The 16,160-nt window shown below is 46.4% G+C and overlaps 1 protein-coding gene across 1 annotated transcript in view; it reads right to left on the bottom strand.

Annotated features, from left to right (window-relative positions):
• Window positions 1-6,684, bottom strand: part of LOC119385659 (kelch-like protein 10) — a 95,595-nt gene extending 88,911 nt beyond the window's left edge. Inside the window, exons 1-3 of the mRNA XM_049414052.1 lie at window positions 6,515-6,684; window positions 5,425-5,715; window positions 2,621-2,902 (exon numbers count right to left, since the gene is read on the bottom strand). Coding sequence (XP_049270009.1) covers window positions 2,621-2,902; window positions 5,425-5,715; window positions 6,515-6,684 — 743 coding nt within the window. The remainder of the gene's footprint in view (window positions 1-2,620; window positions 2,903-5,424; window positions 5,716-6,514) is intronic.
• Window positions 6,685-16,160: the final 9,476 nt, after the last annotated feature.

The raw sequence follows: 16,160 nt of genomic DNA, 5'->3' as shown, positions 1-16,160 counted from the left end.
AAGCAGCAGATCCGAGTTCAATTTCGAAATGTCCCACTGCGGTGCGTGGAGAAGCTACTGTATGGGCCGCTTTCCCACGTATTTCTATGGCAGCGTGGCCTTGGAACTTTTTACTACCCCTGTACATACATGCATTCATACATACATACATACATACATACATACATACATACATACATACATACAATCATACATACATACATACATACATACATACATACATACATACATACATACATACATACATACATACATACATACATACATACATACATACATACATACATACATACATACAAGTGCAATTACTGCTGCAATCGCAGTGCCGTGGTGCCACACGTCTTCGCTCAGTGGCCAATCGCATTGGTCCGCACTCTGGTTTCGTCAGCGTCGTCAGCTCGAACGAGCGCCACACTATGACGACTGGCCATAGCAGGTCGTGTTGTATTGTCACAAGGGCCGCTGCTGTGGCCCAGTGCTTATGGTGCCCGGCTGTTGACACGAAAGTCGCGGGTACAACCAAGGTCGCGGCGGTCGCATTTCGATAGAGGCAATATGCTAGAGGCGCGAGTGCTGAAACTAAGGTGCGCGCTAAAGGACCCCAGGTGGTTTAAATTTCCGTAGCCCTCCCCTATGGTGTGCCTCATAATCGTATCGTGGTTTTCGCATGTAAAACCCCTAATATTAAATTGTTGTCGGCACAATATGCTTCCCGGTGACACAATCTGCTGACTATTCGGCCGAATGTTCATGTCGCCGTCGTGTCGTCCTACCTTGAACCTTGAAGCAACGCAGGGTGATAATTGTGGCGAGCAGACGGAATTTGTATCGAAACAATGGCGCAAGCCAGTGGGTGGCACACCGAGCCCGTCCCTCCCGCCCCCTCCACGGAATTTCTTTCTGTCGTGGGATACAGAGCACAAAATGTCACTCGCCCACACTTACCTGCCCGGACCCCACGTCGGATCAAGGGCGTGCCACCCCCCCCCCCTCCCCCGTAAAACTTTCTGCCTATGCCACAGGTGCAAGCGTAGTGCAGTTGGCATTGGGCTGGCAATATGAACTGGCGTCCACATATACTTGCTGCGGGATACGCACGCTATTTGGTATACACGATGGGAGTCTGCTCCATGAACCGCAATACGTTTTCAAATCTCGCAGCTAAGGTAGCGAGCATGCGCACTCCAGACACGCGAAGGGCAGATCGACCATGTCTTGCACTTGCAGGCACGGTCATAAGCCTAATTCGTCAACGAAATAGCACAACTCTCGAGCTTGTTGGTTCCCTCACAAGTTTATTTGTCAAGCGGAGCTCGCCATGAATTACAGATATCAGTGACGGCGCTTCGTACGTATACAATGATGCCAACCCAAGTCAACGTTTTATCCCTAGATTGACCCTCGAAAATACCCTACATTGCAAGAAAATCCCTAGATTCACTTTTTATTCTCGTCATTCAAGTTAATTCACCTTTAACAAAGTATAAAGGTCGCTCGCTATGTGGCCCAATTCGTGTGAATTTATTAGAAGTAAGAGACGTCATATTAACAGCCACTGAAGGTCTTTTTTCTGCATTTTTTGTGGAGTAATTGCGCATGGAGGGCTTGCCGATGGAGCCATTTGCTACAGAGACAGACAAGTTTGTCAAGTTCACTTTGACCACTCATTGAAGGCATCGATGTGATTGTTTGGGTCAATCGCAAGTCTGTAACTCCTTTCTTGTACTTGCAGCTCGTGAGGTGGTGGTCAATATCTTATTTTCCACATTTGCAATCAGCGTTGCAAGATTTGCAGTAGATATAAGGGCTCTTTTTTTTTACTGGCTGAGTGCCATCCTGCGTACTTTCGATCAGCTTTCCGTATGGCTGAATATTTTTGCCTATTTTCGTTCCTATGAAAGCGGCGCGACGAAAAGACTAAAACACACAATGTCTATTCGTCTCTTTCCGTCAGGCTGTTTTCATCATAATAAATCCGTAAAAACTCACCCACTTGTCAGTCCTGCTTTAATTCGTTCTCTTTCTCTCAAAGTCTCGTGGTCCAGAAGTTATTAGACATGGAGACTTTGCACGGTGAAGGCACGCGGCGAGCGTTAACTTTCCATATTTTCATGTGCGCAACAAGACGAAATTTTCTTTGTTCACAAAGCAGCAATCCCTCAGGGCGCTCATGATGATACACGTGCGCATGCTAAACACTTACGAAGACAAAGTTTTAGTTCCCCGCAGTATTCAGCATATTATAATCTCGCGTTACAGAACTGCGATCGGCTTCACTCGGCCCGGCAGAGTACCAGACCTCGCTTGAATGAAAAACAGCAAATAACGAAAATTATCCTCCTTTTGTAGCCTTTGTAGTTGAAAACGCGGGATTACTCAAATAATGTATCTGATTAGGACGCGTAATGCAAAATTGAAAATCCCTAGATTCAATAAAAGACGCCAATCCCTCAACGAGGTAGAAAATCCCTAGATCTAGGGATAAATTCCTAGGGTTGGCCTCACTGTACCTAAATAACCCGGCGCGACCTAGTACAGAAATGGGGCCCTCCATTGTGCGCGTTGTGCTGATAAGCGCATATAAAAATGCAAAAAAGAAAACAGTTCGCAAGGCACCGACCTGCAGGCGTCGTCATCGACGATGTACTTATGCGTCTTGATCCTCTCGACGAAGAAGTCGGTGTCCACGAGCCCCGTACGCACGCACTCGAACAGGCGTGCCATGTGGCGAATGCGGCTGCCCGGGTCGATCTCGATCCAGCGCAGCGCGGCTTTCCACACGCTCTCCTCCTTGACCACGTTCAGGTTTTCGTCCGACAGAATGGACACCACTTCGTCGGCGTCCAGCCGCAGGAACTCATCGCTACGCTTAGCCACCTCGACGAAGTGCTCCATCAGGTAACTACGCATGGCCACAAAGTTAAAAGCGGGCCGCGATAAAAAAGAATATCCTTGTTAGAGCTTACAGTGGCAATGACTAATTCTTTGAAAAATGCACCTTAATTCACTTGCGCTGTAGTAAACAAGGTAGTGTGCTTAAAAAAACTCACAGGGTCCCTTGTGCATTCAGTTAAGACGACTCGAAGGCGAAAGCCATCTTCTTTTTCCTTTCAGCCGATGTACTGATGCCGCTCCGCCATCCTTCGAAAGCATTCTACACCTAACATGGTTTTGCACTGCCTACAAGGTCGGAGGCACCTCGCCTGGTTTTGCATTGCCTCCGTGATCGGACCACCTTTGACAAAGCTACGACGTTATGAGATGACGTCATCATGTGATGTTACGTCACGTGACGTCATAAAAACGTCACAAATTTTTGCGGTCTCTGACGTTATCGTGAAGTCATATGGTGACGTCATCACGTGATGATGCTACCGACGCCGCGGGACGCCGACGCCGATGGTCAAATATCGCGTTTGACGTGACATCTAAGGCTTTCGCCTTGAAAGTTTGTATCACAGAGTACAGGCATGCCAAATAAAGCTGAGGTTCTGGGGAAGATGAAAGGTCGAACAGATTTTTCAACACGGGGTGTCGCTGAAGCCAACCATTCGACATCGGTTCGGCGTCGGTGACGGGAGGAGGTGTCGTGATTGCCACTTCTACACGAGACAAGTTTAAGTCAACGTGACACACCTTTTTTAGTAAGACCAAAAAAATTATACGAGAAGTGCGCTCATGTGAGAACAGTAGTCGTAAGCTTTTCGTTGTACGGCGTTTCTAATATTGTGCAGCGGCAAATTGTTTATCCTGGACTTACTAGGTCTATCGGGCGTTCCTTCAAGGTAATGAGAATGTACGAGAGAAGGCGCAACATGCAGAAAGCGGATTGCCAATTTATCTACCACGATGGCGTTCCAGCTCTCGATGCTTTATTTGCGTCGTTGAATAACGCCTTTAGCGGATGTGTGCGCAATTACAGCGAACCTTATTCGTCGGACCGAGGTCACTGCGTGAATTGATGTATTTTTTTAAACATACACATCTAACTGCGAGCTAAAGAGAGTTTCGCAACGGCCACTCAACTCAATAGCATTGAGTTTGAGGAATACCACAGTCGTTTCCAATCAACGGTGAGAAAAAACGTTGAAAAAGCCCACTGACTCTTAGTGAAGTTGCTTCGAAAAGACGAACACGCCTGTTTTTAATAATGTCTGTGAAATGTTCTTGTTTATCACCTTGCTTAACGGGAGGAGAGGGTGTGGAAGTGATGTGGACAGATGGGAGGGCGTGTGTTCGTGGCTTATGAACTTGTTATTATCTGCACAGACATCCTCGTAGCTCTCGACGTTTATATATACGACTCTTTACAAATGACACATGCATAAGGAATTGCGCATTAGAATATCTACAGGAAGTGATTACTGAAAGTCACAATCTCGCACCACTGCTTATGATGTCGTCTAAAGTGGGAGAGGCATTGCAACATGCGCAAAACCTGAAATCACACTGACCTAATTTTAATTGGTAAAGCAAAAACGAAAATACATTCAGCCCCGACGCTTTCTTGCTTTGATTGCAAATGGTAGTACAATCCGTGTAGCGTTTCACGCTGTGGTGTTTTACTGTGACCAACTATGCGGCATTCCATTGTGCAGACATATTTCTCCTCCATACAGATTAGCATTGGCTCCCTTGTTGTGTAAGACGGATAAACAGCCCAGTGAATGCGCGTGTGGACGTAGGCATTTCATGTGCGACAAATGGTCGCATAACACATATGCATGCTCATAGGTTTTCGCCGGGTTTTTTATTAGGGGAGACAAGTTTCACCGCAGTGCGCATCCCCCCCCCCTTCCCGCCTATTTGATCGAATGCGAAGGCAAACAAGCTTCGCAATGCCTAGAAGACTTAAAATGAAGTGATGACGTGCTTCTGACAACGGCCGTCCTTTGATCCTCGGCTTTCCAGGTACAAAGGTGGGAAAGAGAGCGTTCATGGAATGCAACATCAGGGGTCCAAGGCCATCATTATTGTGCAAACCGGCACGAGATAGGCGTAGCCAGGGGGGGGGGGGAGGGGTCAAGCACCTCGAATATTTTTCAACTTTGCGTGTGTATATATGTGACCTAGTAAGCGATGGCAGGAGAAGCCGATGAGATAGATGTGCACGTCAGAAGGAATAAAAGTATGACATGTGAGCCAAACCACGTCCTCCGTTCATAGCGTCACATATATACACGCACACATAGAAACTTACGCACGAACGTGCATAAATTGTGCGTGAAACCCCCACCCCCCTTTCCACTCGAAAAAAACGCTACGCTTCTGCGGCATTACCAAGACACTGGACTTTAAACAATGACGGGTAGATCCGATTTGGTGCCCCTCCACCTTAGATGATTGGGGGGAGGGCACCTCCCCCTTCCCCCCTGTGCGCACGCCTATGTGCATGGTTACCGAAGAGTCGAAGACCTTTCTTACTTCTTGGCCTTGGCGGCGAGATCGAAGCAGTTGTACATTTTGGCCACGTTGTGTATGGAGATGCAGTTTTCGGGAGTCATGATGGAGAGGAGGAAGTCGCAGCAGTCCTTGACCATGCCCATGACGCAGAGGTAGTCGGCCGCATTGAGGAGCCGCTCCACGTTGTCGCAGCCGACCCACGTGATGCGCTTGTACGCGAACTCCACGATGACGGCCAGGGCCTCGCTGGTCACGCCGCGCACAAGCACCTCGCACTGGCCTCCGCTGCTCATGTGCGAGCTGAACAGGGCTCTGAAGCAACCAGGAGTTACGACGAAATTAACTTTTGGACGTCGTTAGAGCGAACACAACTATAACGAATTATCTGTTATAGCGAACAAAATACTAGCTTTGTTCATCTATGCTCGATTTTATGGACCATTTATTCTTTTGATAACGAACCTGTAAACGCGATAGCAGCTGTGATATCGGCTGCAGCGAAGAAATATTTGGTTCGCGCGAGGTTCGAAACTTCAAGGGTAGCATATAAAGCGAAACAAATATTGCAAGACAAATGCACAACCAAATGTTTCTTTTTTTTTCATCGTTAAGCTTTAAAGCCCGAATACCAGCCGTAAAGCAGAAATCTTGAAACGCATCAGTTATTCGGGTGAGTTCCGCGCTAATGTTAAACGTTGTCAAGCATTTTACATAACTATTCTATGACACAGTAGTAAAAGAAAGTGTATGGAAGTTTTGCATTAACGCACACTCGCTGCATGTTGCAGTTTTCCGTGTAACCAAATTGAATCGGTTGACTCATTTTTCATCTTCGCCTGACCGCTTCAATAGAGCGCAATTTATTGCTAGCGATAGCTGAATGTAAGAGAAACGATTGTACGAGATGGTTAGACGTGACTCTTACGGCCGCAGGGAACAGTATTACAGAACTTGAAGAACGTGCGTTAAACAGACGCCGTCGGCGTTCATATCTCCCCGTGTCAGCAGGCCATGCAGATGATTCGGCGGCACTTAACAGTAACAACTTCGTGAGAATGCGCCGCTGACGTGTCAGTACATGCCCTAGAAGAACCATTCATGTTTCTTATACCTAAAGTACTCGCTGCAGCTAGCCATGATGACCTTGTGCACGGGGAACTCGCCGCCGTCCGAGGTCTTGAGGAGGCCGTCGCAAAGCACGCCCGAGTTCCGCATGTCCCACAGGGCTTCCAGGGTGTCCCTGTTGAGTACCTCATCGACCGTGTCGCCACTGTTGCCCATCTCGCTGCGCTGCTGCCGACCGTCGCCAGCTCAACCAGACGTCTCCCTCCTCGTCGGGGGCAACCCCTCTGCAGTCCGTGGGACGCGCAGCAGCAACACAGCCGCCCGACACGCTTCGTCTTTCTCTTCCTTCAACCGATGTTGCAGCTGTCGTTACGATCGCGCCAATCACTTCAACGCTGTTTTAGCGATGCGGTTAGAAGTGTTCATTTACACGCTAACACAAGTCTCCATTTACGTAAACTATGCACGAATATCCAGAAAAATACGTGAACATATGCAGGCACTCCAACACTACCGCGTATAATACACATCTGCTCAGAGAGACCTGTCTCTGTCGACTCTGGCAATACACTCTAAGGCAAAAGGGTGTTAAAAGGGTGTGTGGTTCGTCCTTTTGGGGACTAATGGGGCTGCCACAACCATTAATCCCTTTAAGGACTAACGGCACCGGGTCTAACAGTTAGTCCCCACAATGGACTAACATTTAGTCCTCACATTTACACCTTACCGGGCAACTGTTAGTCCTCACAGATCACCTCAATGGACTAACATTTGGTCCCCACATTTACACCTTACCGGGCAACCGTTAGTCCTCGCAGTTGCACGTCGCCGGACCAACGGTCGGTCCACTCAAATGCTCCATTCGGATGAACTTTTTATCCCGGGGATGATTTTCTACAGTTACTCTCCGCAAGACTTAATACTTTTTTCGCGTGTTTCTTTCCGCGGGGAGCAAGAAATGCCGCGGAAACAACACGCAAAAGAATATTTAGTCATGCGTGTGTCACTGCTTTCGCATTCAATGCGACAACGAAAGACAAAAGTAACACAATGAAACGTTTTATTTTTTCTATACATATGAAGTTTCTGCTTTCTTTCATTGAATTCACTACAATATGTCCAATACAGGTTCAGCCGCGTTGTCATATCTCGTACAGTCCTTTCAGCTGTTCCAACGGAAGCGATAGATGGCAGGCGTTGTACGCGCCAGGGCACACAGCATTGTGCTCGTTGTGGGCAACGGCTGCATCCTGCAAAGCACAAAAATATTGCAAATATTTAGTCACGTGACAGCGAGGGTGAAGACGCATGCACTGTGCAAATACGAGCAAGGTGAACTAAAACACGTCTAAAACATGGCACGCAAATAATTTCACCCCTGCGAAGCACAAGAATATTGCACATATTCTGCGACACGTCACAGAAGGGATGAAGACGCACGTACATGGCAAATACGTGCAAGGTGAAATGAGAATCAGAAATGGTTTTATTTAGTCATCGAATCAATTACAAAATTTGTGTGTACAGAAGGAGGTCCCATAGTCAGAGACTGAATCGGGACCTCCTACAGTAGTGAATACAGAAAAAATTAATTGATGCAGCAAACAGTGGTACAGAAAACAGGTAATAAAATACATCGCAGGTAAAAAAGAAAAAAGGAGTTCTACTTAAGAAAATCATTAGCAGAAAGCAGCAACAAAAACTGAAATTAGACAACATAAAAAATAGAGGTAATTCAACTATCCTAAACAGTTTTCAGATAATTACCATGGTGAAAGATAGTAAAAAATAAAGTACGAAAAAGAAAGCTAAACAGGCACATCTGATATCAGCAATATAGGATGATGATGCGATGCTGCGTTAACATTAGGTTGTGAGAAGGCATGAAAGGGAGCGGGAGTAATAGAAGTGACCAAAACTATCCAGATTAAGGAATGGATGAGAGGAAAGTTTTCATATCTTTTTTGAATATGCCGATTGATTCCGAGGTTTTTATTCCTGAAGGTATAGTATTCCAGAGATAGATTCCAGTGAAGTGGGCTGTTTGTTTGCCATAGTTAGTATTAACTATAGGTAAGATAAAATTGTGATTTTGTGCAAACCTTGTCAAATTTGTATTCTCTAGACATGATGGAGGGATTATAAAAAAACGAAGCTGATTTTTCATTTGCTTGAAAACTAGTATTCCTAGATTATATTTGAAAGTGTTCTCGATTGTTAGGATGTTGTTGGTATGCAGGAATGCTTTAGCATCACTGCGATAATGACTGTGGGTAAGTATTCTAATAGAGTGATTTTGCATAGTTTGAAGGGAGACGAGATGACTGCTGTAGGTATTACCCCAAGATGTGATACAGTAATTAATATGAGAATGAATAAAAGCGTAGTACAATGAAAGTAATGTGGGTGTGGAAAATATATCGCGGGATTTAATTAGAACACGTATGCCGTAAGCCATTTTTTTTCGCAGGTATGCAACATGCGAATGAAATTTCAAATGACGATCCAGTTTAATTCCCAAGAAGGTCGCCTCATCGTCTGCTTCAATTGCGAATTGATTTAGAAATATTGGCGGGATATAATTATGTTCACGTTGGTGAGAGTGGAAAACAACGAATTTCGTTTTAGTGGGATTTATTTGTAATTTATTATGGATACACCAAGCAGCCAAGCCTGAAAGGTCATGATTTAGTTTCTGTGTTAGAGATTGGAGGCATTTATCAGTGTTAACAATTGTTGTGTCGTCTGCATACAGTAAGCATTCTGAACTGGTAAGGCAAGATGGCAAATCATTTATGTAAATACTGAAAAGAAGTGGGCCGAGAATAGAACCTTGCGGTACTCCTATATTTGTTACTTTAGGTATAGATTTATTACCTAACAGACAGACATCTTGGCTTCTATTGAGTAAGTAGTTGTTTTTAATAATAATAGTGCAGGACCAGTTACGCCTATTGCTTCAAGCTGCATAACAAGAATGTGGTGGTTGACAGTGTCGAATGCTAAAATAAAAACACACATCTAAAATATGGCATGTAAATAATTTCACCGTGATGTCATACATCAGCAAAGACGCATTTCAAGCCACACAGCGCAACAAACACTTCAAGTGCGGCAGCCGCAGCCATCACGCCGAGGCGCCGCCAACCACCTCGCCCCAACGAGCCGGCGAGTTTTTTGCGAGCGGCGTCAGCCCGTCAGCCGCCGCAGCAGCCAGCGAAACTCGAGCAGACCAGCGCGCGAACGCGAAGCCGACGCCCCGAACGGTGCCAGGCTGCTTGCGAGCGAGCGAAGGGAAGCCGACGATAACGGCGTCCAATTTCCACCAAATTCCTCGAGCGCGCACCAGTACAGCGAGCGAAAGTGGGGTCGACGCCAGGAACGGCGGCGAAGTGCTTGCGAGCGAGCGTCGAGGAAGCCGAAGGTCATGGCGACCGATAATCCGAAGCGCAGCTAAAGTCGGCTAGCTGAAACACCCGCCAACCCATGCCGGTGCAATTCAAGCGCGCGGCATACAATCGAGCTCGTTGCTACCGCACAGCGTTTTGGACGAGTCGCAAAACAGCGGCGAGGCCTCCTAATATTGCTAATATCGCGAGCTCGCAGCTCATCACCACGGCGAATCGAAAATCCGGACAGGCGACGACAACGGCGGCCAATATCCAGGCGGTCACAAAGCACAGGCCAGACCACGCCCAAGCCGGCCCTCGCGGTACATTTCGTGCGCGCGATATACAACACGATCGAGTCCGTTACCGATAATCGCGATCAGTTTCGCGCACGCGATAGGTACGGCAGAATAAAGAGCGATCACTTACTTGTGAAAGAATCCAGCGCCGATTAGTCATGGATCCGATAGGCCTACTGTCTTCTCGGCCGCCATTCCTAGCCGGTGACGACGCAGTGCCGTGACTACGCCGGAGATATACAGCGCGGCATCGCGACGTGTCGAGAGCAGCTCCAGACTTCGTGGGTGTGGCGAAACGTAAAAGCAGCACGACACACTCATCCACGCATACGTGTGTATCAAAGGTAGCGAGCCGTAGTTCCTAGATCGGCGAACTCCGAGCGCGACACAACCGGCAACACGCCAGCTCGAACACAAGTTGGAAGACTGACCCGAGCGAGGAGGACGACAGTTTACCCTTGACAACGGTTTGCACACGAAACGTATCCATGCACACGGCCTGCATCTCCCGCGCCGTTCATCCCTTTGGAGACTAACTGGTTTGCACACGGCACGCATCCCTCTCCGCTTGCTCCTACGACGGTCTAACCGTTCATCTGCGCGCCCTATTGGGCTCCGTTACTCCTCCTTCGGGGTAATTTTGCCTTAGAGTGTAGGCAACAAATGCGAACTTGCTCGTGAGAGGCGTGACTTGCCCGTCTGCCCTGGGAAGCCAGCTGGCGGCCCTGGGTCAGGACAGGCAAGCCGCTCTGGCCTGCGGGGCCCTGGAATATAGGGGCTCCGCCCGCGACGATCCACCGACTGGTTTGTTACATTAAAGTTTATTCTCGCTCATGTTCAATGAGACAGAATGAATATGCCGCTCAGCTACGGGCCGTACAGAGGGCCTGCGAAGGGGCGGTCAGGCAGGGCCTGCACGTCCCGATATAGGAGCGGCCCGCGGCGGCTCCCATATTTTCCAACGCACGAAATGCTCATAGGCGGGGGTCCCGGAGAGGGGCGAGCGTGGCGGGAACGGTGCACATTGGGCTGCCGGGCATCGGCGTGCGCCCAAACCTTTACAGTTCTCAGTAACAGCACATAATAATAATAATAATAATAATAATAATAATAATAATAATAATAATAATAATAATAATAATAATAATAATAATAATAATAATAATAATAATAATAATATCTGGGGTTTAACGTCCCAAAACCACGATATGAATATGAGAGACGCCGTAGTGGAGGGCTCCGGAAATTTCGACCACCTGGGGTTCTTTAACGTGCACCTAAATCTAAGTACACGGGCCTCAAACATTTTCGCCTCCATCGAAAATGCAGTAACAGCACAGTTGGCGACTTTGAGTTCGTCGCAACTTAAAAGAAAATGCTTTGAGAGATGCGAGAAAATAGTACCATTGGCGTTCTCTGAGTTCATTGTATTTTAAGAAGGAAAGCGGTTGGAGAGCCTACATACACATTTTAACGTACGTGATCGTAGTACACTATCAGATCCACACGACCCTGGCAGAAGGTAAAGTAAACGATACATAAAGTTATACAAACGTCAGTATAGGAGTTCATAAATGTCGACAAAATGCGTGCGATCGTCAATGGGAAGTTCTTCGGAAGACTAAGAGAAAGTTTAACTAAATTCCAATGTAAAGTCTGACAAAAATACCGCTACAAAGTTCGAGATGACATCAGCGCTCAGTTCAACATGAATTGCAAAAGCACACCAAGAGACCGTGAATCATAAAGTTAGACACGTCAGCAGAAATTTCGGCAGCACTTCAACAAAAGGTTCAAGTAAGCTTTCACATTCTTAGAAGTGTTGAGCATTCCTCATTAAATTTTTTTTTCAAAGCACAGGTGCTTGCTTAACTCACACGGTCCCTTGTGCGTCGTTGGAGCTTGAGAGGTCATGTGAGTAGGTGCACGCTGTCTTGATGATGTGGCTGATTATCATCGTGATGATTATTTATAGCTCAGCCATTTGTAATGGATTAGCAGCTTCCAACTACCCAGGCGTTATACAATTCCTATGGTGTTACGCTCGTGCGATTGTGCGCTTCTGCCGAACAATAATATATTTGTCAGCGTGAATGCTTACCCGACATGACGACTGTACAGAGTCTTTTTCTAACATGATTTCAAGTACTGGAGTGATCTGTGGTAGAATGCTTGGCTGGCATGGAGAATTGCCGGGTCCGAAACTCGATCGTTCACGAGATCACGTGGGTTGTTGCGCCGCACGCGCCGTTTTTCAAGGTCGGTGTCTGATGAGGCACTTCGCCATAACAATGTGTTGTCTGTGGGTGAAGTTCGCACCGCCGAAGCAGAATGAAAATGGGGAAAAATGAGAAAAAAAAACAATAAAAATGAAAAAAAGTAAAGTAAAACCGCAAGAGAGGACAAGAATTGAAATAAGTAATAAAAATAATATTGCAATGCATTTTCGAGTTTTATTCATAGAAAGACGAGTATAAAAATGTGCGCACATCCATATACATATAAAATTATTTGCCTCAGTATATTGCAAAAAGAAAACACACGTGCAACTGCGCTCACATTTCGGAGTACCGTAATCGTCCATAATTCTGACGTTACATTTATCCAATCACAGGCCAGCGCTCTGTGTCGTCATTTCCGTCCGCAATAGTTGTGGCGAGCGCCACTACGCGTTGATGCGGTCGGCACCGATGTAGGCGCTTCAAAAAGTGTATTGGAGGGCCTCTTTAAGTGTAGGTGTAAACCAACTTGGTGTAAACGGCGTAATGGTTGCCTCGTGTAAGTGTGCGCTCGGCGCGCTGGCAGCGTTGCATACGACCACTTCAAAACGTTGACCGTGGCCCGGAGGCCACGCGTTGACGCTTAAACGGGAACAATAACTACCGGTGTAATATAAAAGCCGAATGCTTCGAGCAGGCACGCTACTTTGTGCATTAAAGAAATGGCATGCTTGTTCGCGAGTATTTCTTGCCGTAGAATATTAATGTTCCCTGTTCTGCTTCGTTGCGCCATTCTTCAGTCAACACATGCACAAGTGAGCACCTTTGTGGTGGTTTTACAGGTGGGGTCAGTTTTAGAGGACGTGTTTATAGAATGTGTCAGTCTCTGTGCAATGAATACTTCAGCATTACGTGACGTTTTTTGTATTAGGATTGAACGATTGACTCATTTGATGTGAACATGGCTGTGGAGGCGTTTCCAGCCCCATATTGCAGCGTCGACGTATGTTCTTCAGCGTTGCAGACGTAATCGCTGTACTCATCCCTAGATTAAACGCTTTGCGAGAAGTTGAACTACTCAGAAAGTCGAAGCCAATGTGTTCTGTGGCCGTATAGCCCTTCCTGTTGCGTCGCCGCCTAGGCGTAACTGATCGCTCTTCGTGGCACACTCTGAAAACGTGTCTCCTACGACCATGTCGCTGCATAATGGCACTGCGTAGCCCTTAACAATGCCTAGTTGGCTCCACCAAAGGAAGCTCTCCAACGGCTGGCTGGTTGGCTTGGGCAACTACGACAACTACAGCTACAAGGTACTCACTACGCCAAAAAATCGTCATAATTTTTGCGAACTAGGGAAGCGCCCACTCCGCCATTATTCATAATTCTGCGGAGAAGCGAAGTGTCCGCTACACCTCTGTTGGTAGGCAATATCTGCTCTTTGGTGATGCTGTGACTGATGAGGATGAAGAATTGTTGAGACCTTTGTAGTTGGTGGGAATCTTTAAGCAACCCACTCGTTACGGAATTCGCATTGTCTGACACCTGGCTGTTAATTTGCCCTTCTACTGCGCTTTATTACATCTGTTAACAGGATTCCTAGCCCGACATGACCCCCGTATAGAGTCTTCTTGCGAAGGAGTTTGAAGCACCGGCGGGGCTCTGTGGTAGAACACATGACTGCCACGCAGAGGGCCCGGGTTCGAATCCCACTCGATATTCTTTCTCCTTGCGCGCGATTGTAGTTACGGACATCGGCGGCGGCGCACAGCAATGCCATCAGAATCAGCTGCTGTTGGGATCTCATAACAACTATCGCTGTAAAATGCGACGCTCGAAGGTTCGCCGGTCCAATAATTTCCAATAATCCCTGTCTGCAATAATTGATGCTCTTTCGATCTTGAACTCTTCGGCGATCAGCCGCTTCGGTTATGGCAATATGCTCTTTTATGGAGGTGAGTTCTCATTTCATGTTGCCAGATTTCAATGCTGCCTTTCATTGTTGCAATTATTTGTTTCATGCATGCCCGTCGTTGCTGCTGCAGAAACAGAAGTGTTGCGCTGCTAAGCACGGTCCGTCGGTCGGTCGGTCGGTTCCTGAGTATCTTGGTGCAACCCGCTCCGGGAGATAGGCCATGAATCGGACAGCGCCTTGCTTAGGAAACTAATGCGCTTACTGAAGCGAAAAGCTGAAAACGAAATCTTGAAATATACTGAGTATGTGCAGCGCAATGTTACGAAGACAAGAGAAGACACACAAACGACATAGACTGACGCTGTCTATGTCGTTTTTCAAGACATGTACCAACTCGCCCATCAACGGATCCTTCTTGAAAACGAAATGTTTAGCCATTACAGATTGGTAATATAAACTCGCAAGATAAAAGAAAAAAATTCGGCAGATCCCACGCGTTGTGGGAATCGGCTTCATGCGAAGCAGTCAGCGAGTACTTCTATGATGTAATTTATGGCTTTGAGCCAAGCGTTACGAGGTGGATCGACGTGTTTTTGTAAGTGTAGTAGCTGTGTGCACATCGTGGGCTTACCGGGCACGTCGACAACACTGGAGTTTGAAGGGTGACTTCTGGCGTGACGTAACGTCAGCCCTCACGTTAAAGTACATACGTCGGTAATATCTAAACTTAGTGCGCTTTATGGTGCAATCATGTGAATATCATACGTACCTTTCGTTAATGTATTCCTCTGGAGTCGAGCAATAATTCAATATAGCTTGCTGAATCACAGGAATACAAATATAATGTTTATTACACTGCCTTAAAAGCGGAGCCATCACTGGAACCACAGACGTTAATCTGATATGACGCCTGCATCGAAGGAGTACATGTAAAGTGTTTATTGCTGTCTTGTAAGGTTATATAGCCAGCACCACAACCACAATTGTTGTTGCGCCGACATTACGCCTGCATAGGCTGTTTTTCCAAACCAGTCTATAGACCTGGCGTGGCTCTGTGAAAGAATACATGATTGGTCAACGCTGCTGATGTCGATTTTTCTTAACACTCGCATTTGAATTACCAATGTCTGTTCTCGCCGTTCCTGGGTAGATATAAACTTTAATCACCTGTGGCGCATGCCCGTACACCGCGGCCCGTGGTAAACGGGTATGTGCCACACGTGTCTGGAGAAAAGGGTTTGACGAAGTACGCGACAGGATTTTCAAGTTATTCCTATCGTGACCCGACAGTCATATTTGTCAACTCCTCTTACCCTCCCAGGCCAATTTTGGTCCACACCATGTTAAGGAGGTGATCATGAGAGCACCCAGACGTAGGCGGCTAGATAGATAGATAGATAGATAGATAGATAGATAGATAGATAGATAGATAGATAGATAGATAGATAGATAGATAGATAGATAGATAGATAGATAGATAGATAGATAGATAGATAGATAGATAGATAGATAGATAGATAGATAGATAGATAGATAGATAGATAGATAGATAGAAACGCTCAAAGTACCAAAGGTTCGCTAAGAAATGCTTCGCATTTAAAAAACGAAAAAGAAAAACCTATAGAAAAACAACAACAATAATAATAAAAACAAATATATACAGTTGTAACTAAGAAAACTGAATTCAGCGCCATTTAACATTCACTTCTTTTAGGTTCTCGCAAAAAATTAGATACAGCGTTGAAAACGCTCCTGTGGCTGTAACCAGACATGGTTGCCCCAAATGAAAAAATCACCGGAAGTGACAAATTCAAGCCCAACTTCCACAGGGATTCTTCTAGTAGTCTTTTCCTTAGTATTTTAAATCTTCGGC

Source organism: Rhipicephalus sanguineus, chromosome 3 (assembly GCF_013339695.2).
Source record: "Rhipicephalus sanguineus isolate Rsan-2018 chromosome 3, BIME_Rsan_1.4, whole genome shotgun sequence".
NCBI classification, from domain to species: Eukaryota; Metazoa; Arthropoda; class Arachnida; order Ixodida; family Ixodidae; genus Rhipicephalus; species Rhipicephalus sanguineus.
Note: the sequence above shows the minus strand (reverse complement) of the source record. Positions and strands in the feature narration are given on the sequence as shown.